Below are 7,597 nucleotides of genomic sequence, written 5' to 3'. Positions count from 1 at the left end.
TTTTAGGCTCTTCGCCGCGGCGAAGCATTTTCGTCGCCTCGGCGAAATAGGGCAGAACCTACCCGTAGTGCAACTTCTCCTCCTCGCCGCGGCGAAGATTATTCTTCGCCCCGGCGAAGATTGGATTTCCAAACTTCACCAAAATTCAACCAATTTCAAGGTAACCAATCAACCAACTCAACATACAAACTCAATTTAAGTTAAAACAATAAAATTATTAGCTAATACGACAAATCTTAAATACGTACCTCAAGTGGGATATTACAATTACCTGTCGTGTTTTGGAATTGCTTCATATAGATCTTATGGTTCCAATGCAAACTGAAAGCATTGGTGAGAAGAGGTATGTTTATGTTTATGTGGATGACTTTTCAAGATATACTTGTGTTAATTTCTTAGAAGAAAAATCTGATGATTTTGATGTCTTTCAAGTCTTGGTTAAGAAAGTGCAACTTGAACAGACTTGCTTGGTGAAGAAAGTTATAAGAATTAGAAGTGATCATGGGAAGGAGTTTGAGAATGCTAACTTTGCTCAGTTTTGTGACATGCAAGGGCTTAAACATTGAATTTTCAGCTCCAAAGACACCATAACAAAATGATGTTATGGAAAGGAGGAATAGAGTGCTTCAAAAAATGGCAAGAGCGATGTTGAATGCTAAGAAACTTCCTAAGAGATTGTGGACTGAAGCAATCAACACTGCTTGTCACATTTCCAATAGAGCTTTTCTAAGAAAAGAGGATTATTAATAATATTCACAGGCAGATGAAATTGATATGCCCCACAGAATGTGTCCACAAGTCAAAAGGATGTGAACACATCTGAACCTCAAGCACCAGAAGCTTACACAAATGTGCCATCATCTTTGGTAGATGTGAATACACCTGGAGCTCAATTAGAAGAAGAACCAAATTATGAACACTTTTCACAAAATGAATGGATTGAACTAATAGTTTATCTAACTGATAAATTTACCTAGAGAAATACCTCAACCAGAAAAGAACCACCTTTATGGATCAAGAAAGCTCATCTTCCATCAATTGTGATTGGAGATCCTGATGAGGTAATTGTTACAAGAAGGAAAAGAATGAATGAAATTAACATTTGTGTTATGTTTCTCTTGTAGAGCCCAAGAATGCCAAACAAGTTCTTGAGGATGACTGTTGGATTGCTGCCATGCATAGGAACCTGAATAGTTTGAGAGGAATGACATTGAAGTCTAGTTCCTAGACCTGAAATAATCAATGTCATTGGGACAAAATGGATTTTCAAGAACAAATCTGATGAGTTTGGAAACATTGTAAGGAACAAAGCCAAACTTGTTGCTCAAAGATATATGCAAGCAGGGGGAGTGGACTTTGATGAGACTTTTGCTCTGGTTGCTAGACTTGAGTCAATCTGATTGTTGTTGATTTTTGCATGTTGTTTGAAGATTAAGCTATATTAGATGGATGTGAAGAGTGCATTTCTAAATGGGATGTCAATGGACGAGATTTATGTGGAGAACCTACTAGATTTCAAGATCCACACAAACCTGATCATGTCCAAAAGTTAAAGAAAGCACTTTATGAGCTGAAATATGCCCCACATGCCTGGTATGAGAGACTTACCTCTCTCATTGAACACAATTACAAGAAAGGTAACATTGATAAAATCTTGTTCATTAAGCATATTAAAGGTGATGTTTTGTGTGCACAAATTTGTGTAAATGATATAGTTTTTGTGTCAACTTCACACACACGATCTCAAGAGTTTATTTGCTTAATGAAAAATGAGTTTGAGATAAGCATGGTAGGAGAACTTAGAATGTTTTTAGGACTTCAAATTAAACAATTTGAGAATGGAATGTTTGTATCACAAACTAAATATGTCAAAAACATGTTGAAAAGATTTGGACTTGAAAATACANTACAAGTGTTTTAGGACTTGTAAACGTATCAGTATGAAAGACTTATTCTTGAACACAATTACAAGAAAGGTAATGTTGATAAAATCTTGGTCATTAAGCATATTAAAGGTGATGTTTTGTCTGCACAAATTTGTGTAAATGATATAGTTTTTGTGTCAACTTCACACACACGGTCTCAAGAGTTTATTTGCTTAATGAAAAATGAGTTTGAGATAAGCATGGTAGGGGAACTTAGTATGTTTTTAGGACTTCAAATTAAACAATTTGAGAATGGAATGTTTGTATCACAGACTAAATATGTCAAAAACATGTTGAAAAGATTTGGACTTGAAAATGCAAAACATGCCAAAACACCAATGAGCTCTACCCTTAGATTGCCCAAGGATAGACATGGAAAAAAGGTTGACACCAAGTTGTATAGGGGCATGATAGGAAGCCTGTTGTACTTCATTGCTAGTAGACCAGACATATGCTTTAGTGTAGGAATTTGTGCAAGATATCAAGCTAACCCTATAAATCCCTAATATTGTAATCTCATCACTTTTGCTAAAGATTCAATAATATTGAATTCCTTTCTCTTCATTTTTCGATTTCTTTCAGTTTCTTCTCAAACCCTTCTAAGCTTCACTTGACAGTAGTGAAGAGAATTATGAAGTACATCTTAGGTACATGTAACCTAGGTCTGTGGTTTTCATATGATACTAACTCTACCTTGGTTGGTTACAGTGATGTTGATTGGGCTAGAAGCTTAGACTATAGTAAAAGCACTTCAGATGGATGCTTTTATCTTGGTAACAACCTTTTGACATGGTACAGGAAGAAGCAAAATTCGATCTCCTTGTCAACTACAAAAATTGAATACATTGTTGTAGGGAATTGTTGTACTCAGGTTTTGTGGATCAAACAAATGTTAGGTGATTATGGTTTTGATCAAGAGTGTGTGATTGTGTTTTGTGATAACACTAATGTCATTAACATTTTGAAAAACCCGGTTAGTGAGATTTGTAATCTTGGTGAGTTAAAATGGCTGGCAGCGAACTCTTGTGCCATATTGGAGATGAAAGGGATGGTTAATTTCAACCCCACTATGAGGGAGGATAGAGTGATTTGGGTCCCTTTTGTAGCTAAAGACTTCTCGGTTAACTCAGCTTGGAATGAAATTAGGGTGAGGAAGACTAAGGTTGATTGGTGCCATCTTATGTGGTTTCCAAAATCTGTCCCTAGACATCCTTTGACCTTTTAGATGGCCATCAAGGGGAAGCTCAACACCAAGGGCAAGTAGGAGAGGTATGGTATCTCTCAAAACTCTTATTGTTGTTTTTGCAATTCTGCCCGTGAATCATTAAATCATCTTTTCTTCACATGTAACTTTACTAAGTTCATTTGGTGCCAGGTTCTTGATATAAACACTATGGGTTACGTGGGAAGGTCTTACAGTGACTATATCAAGGGCTTGTCCCTTAATTGGAAGAGGAGTAAGCCTTAGGGAAGTTGTGTTTGGGTGCTTCCGTCTATTGGATTTGGAAGGAAAGGAACAATAAAGTGTTTGGTGGGGAGTACAAGGATGCTACTTCAATCGTTACTATGAATAAGTTAATTGTGAGGGATAGAACTATGAATCTTAGGATGATGAGAGAACCATTAGTAATAGGAGTCTTGCTCATGATTGGGAGTTACCAATGTGCATTCTGAAAGGATAATTTTTGTTGGTTGGCTTTGTTTTGGTGATGGCTGCATTGTGTATGCTTTAGAGATGGTCTTTGTCTTGTATAGGCTTTTGTTTTCATCATAACTTAGGGATATTGTCCTGTGGTAGGATGTGCATTGAGAGATAATATTTTGTATAGCTCTTTTGTCTTGGTTATGCTTTTGTTTTTCTCTATCATAGGGATTTGTCTTATGGTAAGTTGGCTATCTTTTATATGTCAATTTGTACATTCTTTTTCTCTTTCTGTTAAAGCTTGATTACCCCCCAAAAAATTACTAATTTAATAGTTGAATTTTTAGTAATTATGGTTTGTTCAGATTTCAATAATTTTGCACAGCCCTAGTATTGATTGGTGTGTGGGTCACATGATATCCCCATTGTATCATAAATGTTTTCGTAGTACCACTCTACATTATTCACACATATGATAATAATGATTCTGAAAAACTAATGGGGCAGTTGGTTGCCTGATGAATGTCGGAAGACTGATCTTCACTACTATATATGTACTGTAGTGTGCACAAAACTATCAATACTATGCCTCATAAATATATATGGTTTATTGTAATTAAGTTTAGTCTCAAAAGGATCAATCAAATATAAATTAAAAAACGATTTGTTGTATATCGCTTTAAAGTAATATTAATTAACTTGGTTAAAATTAAAGTGTATACAAGTTGATTGTCTTTTGTTAACTTTAATTAAATAACTTGGTTCATAGATTTTTTGTTTTTCACACCCATATCGCTTTAAAGTAATATAAAGGACACTTAGCAAAGTGGTTATGCACTCGGTGCTTATAATGGGCATCATGAACCTGGACGTCATAAGTTCATAACTACGACTCTTTAGTGAATTGGAATAAAGTGATGCACATTAATTAATTAAGATATATTTATATCTTTTGCTTTAAGCTAATATATAATTATATTCATTCATTTAATTATAGACCACAATTTAATAACCAATAATTAACAGGAGTTGATAATCACAGTCAATTCATGTAATATGACCACAATTTTTAATCTCTTCTAACAAATTAATTAATTAACTACTACGATAAATTAATTTCCAATGTTTTCGTAATAATTTTTTCTTTCATACTTATTTAAAACTAATCTTTTTTCTATCTTATATATTAAGTTTGACTTTGAGGAAAATCTTTAACAATAAATTATTTAAGTGAATTTAAAAAGAAAAAGATGAAGATTGAATCAGAGATAACATGGGCAACCCTTTAAATCTAAAGACAATTAAAAACATAATTAATGTCAACTTTTTAATTAGGCGTGCAAATTAATAAAACTCCCTGCTATTCTCGTGTGCTTTTCACATGAACCGTTTATACTTTATAGTACAACAAAATTTACCATCAAATAAACAAAGAAGAAGCTCATAGTGAAATAGAAGAATATTCTAGAGATTGATAAATGTAATAATTTATTGTACTAGTTAGAGAAATCTACTCAAACAAATCCAATTAATCCACTACTGTAACACATTATAAGAAAATTGAATTTAACATTATTGATACTTTACAAGATAATTAAACTAACCAAAATAAAGTTAAGGGTAGTGTCATTAGTATTTTTTATAATCATAATTTTATCCCTTATAAAATTACTAAATAAGACATATATAAAAGAGTTATATGTATACTCAACGCATGATAATTCCTTGTTTTATTAATTTAAAATTTTTATTTTCTCTTTTAATTTATTGTCGATGCCAAAACATAGCACCAATATGAATAGATTATCTTGCCCTTGGTCTACTTATGACTTTTCCACTCTGCCCCCAGATTGACTTCTCTAGAGTTGTTCTGGATTGCAACGCTGCTGATCCCTACAATATAAACAAGGTTTCTGCGAATAGGAATGCCCAAGCATGATGTTTTTCTCGTGTGAATTGTTATAATCATCCAACGCCATTAGCCTCCTTCTATAGTCAAGCAGATAGAGTTTTAGAAGAATACTGTTAAACAATCCAAAGAAATAAGAAAAAAGAAGAGGCTAGGGTTTTATTGATACTGCACAATACAATTGAATACAAAAGAATGATTTAACCTAAATACAAAGAGACTATATATATGCTAAACAAAGGAAACTGAAAAAACTATTCTACCCTTAATAAACAATAAAACAAAATAACCATATATTTCTTAACATCTCCCCTCAAACTCACGATGCGGTGGCTACAAGCATCGAGAGTTTGCCAACTAGAAAATGAAAACGGGAAATAGAATGCGACTTGGTAAAGAAATCCGCATTTTGCAAAGAAGAAGAAACAAAGGGCAAGGTAATGGTGCCATGCTTGAGGTGATGACGAGTAAGGTGACAATCGATCTCAATGTGCTTAGTTCGTTCATGAAAAACAGAGTTGTGAGCAATCTGAATAGAACTCTGGTTGTCACAATACATAGGAGTGGGATGAGAAAGAGAAACTCCCATATCTGTAAGTAACCAACAACCAAACAATCTCTTTGGAAGTAGATGTCATAGCACGATATTCTGCTTCGATTGAAGAATGAGAAACAATATATTGTTTCTTGCTCTTCCAAGAAATAAGAGAATCACCCAAAAAGATACAGAAACCAGTAACAGACTTGTGATCTGTGGGATCACTGCCATGATTAGCATCAGAGTATACACGCAGCTCCAAGGAAGAAGTGGATGGAAGTAAAAGACTCTGAAAGACTGTACCCCGAAGATGCCACAAAATACAAAGAACAGTTGCCCAATGAACTGTAGTAGGAGAAGCAACAAACTGACTAACAACATGAACAGCATATGCAATATCTGGATGAGTAATAGTGAGATATACCAAGCTTCCAACAATAGTACGGTATAAAGTAGGATCTGACAAAGGTAAACCATTAGAAGAAGAATACTTTGCGTTAACCTCAATCGGAGTATCTATAGTCTTATTATTAGTAAGTCTAGCCTGCTCAAGAATATCTACAACATATTTCAATTGAGAAAGAAGATAACCTCTAGGTGAGCAGGCTACCTCAATACCTAAGAAATATCGTAGAGAACCCAAATCCTTCATTTCAAACCTTGTGTGTTTAAAATCCTTCATAGTTGGATCCACGTAAGCTGTGTTTAAGATTAAGCCTCGTCCCATGAAACTTGGCTCTGATACCATGTTAAACAATCCAAAGAAATAAGAAAAAAGAGGAGGCTAGGGTTTTATTGATACTGCACGATACATTTGAATACAAAAGAATGATTTAACCTAAATACAAAGAGACTATATGTAGGCTAAACAAAGGAAATTGAAAAGACTATTCTACCCTTAATAAACAATAAAACAAAATAACCATATATTTCTTAACAAATACATCCCTTGGAAGAGTAGGAAATCAGATAGGATGAATAGAATGAGTGTTTTAAGGAAATTTGGGATCTGATTCCACTTTGCAAATGGATCCAAACTAGTTTCATTCCCTAATTTGACTTAACTTCCTTAATCCTTCTAAATATATCATTAAACCTTGATTCTATTTCCTTTTAGGAGAATATCTTATAGATGGCTTGTTTAGGGTGCTAGGAATATCCATCAAAGATGTTTACAAATTAGCTCTTGGAAAATTCAGTTACTATAATCATAAACTCTAATTCTATTGTCAAGCAATGGAAGTGAGATTTATGAATGAAAATAGTTTGATAAAGAGCATGTAACTACTAAATTTATTACTTTGGTACTGTAAGTATTTTTGTCAAATTATGAATTCAGTGTGGTGACACTAATTTTTGATGTCGTAACATCACTTTGTTAATGCACAATTGTTTTATGTTTTTCTGGTGTCATGACACTAAGTGTTCATCCCCTAGAAAGTTAAGTGAAAACTTTCCTAAAATGGTTAAACACAAAAAGTGCTTTTTGGCTGGTTGTCCTCTTGCATTGTTGAGCAAGTTTCCTTTATATTCATCTTTACTATTGCATTTTCCTTGAAGCCTGAATATACCTCTAAAAGTTC

At 33.8% G+C, this 7,597-nt stretch overlaps 1 protein-coding gene across 1 annotated transcript; it reads right to left on the bottom strand.

Annotated features, from left to right (window-relative positions):
* Positions 1 to 5,426: 5,426 nt before the first annotated feature.
* LOC116142731 (uncharacterized mitochondrial protein AtMg00810-like) lies at positions 5,427 to 6,762 on the bottom strand. The gene is made up of 2 exons (XM_031428138.1): positions 6,086 to 6,762; positions 5,427 to 5,589 (listed from the first exon to the last, which is right to left on the bottom strand). The coding sequence occupies exons 1-2, from the start codon at positions 6,760 to 6,762 to the stop codon at positions 5,427 to 5,429; spliced, it is 840 nt and encodes a 279-aa protein (XP_031283998.1).
* Positions 6,763 to 7,597: the final 835 nt, after the last annotated feature.

This window comes from Pistacia vera, unplaced genomic scaffold (genome assembly GCF_008641045.1).
Source record: "Pistacia vera cultivar Batoury unplaced genomic scaffold, PisVer_v2 Contig418, whole genome shotgun sequence".
Lineage (NCBI taxonomy): Eukaryota > Viridiplantae > Streptophyta > Magnoliopsida > Sapindales > Anacardiaceae > Pistacia > Pistacia vera.
Note: the sequence above shows the minus strand (reverse complement) of the source record. Positions and strands in the feature narration are given on the sequence as shown.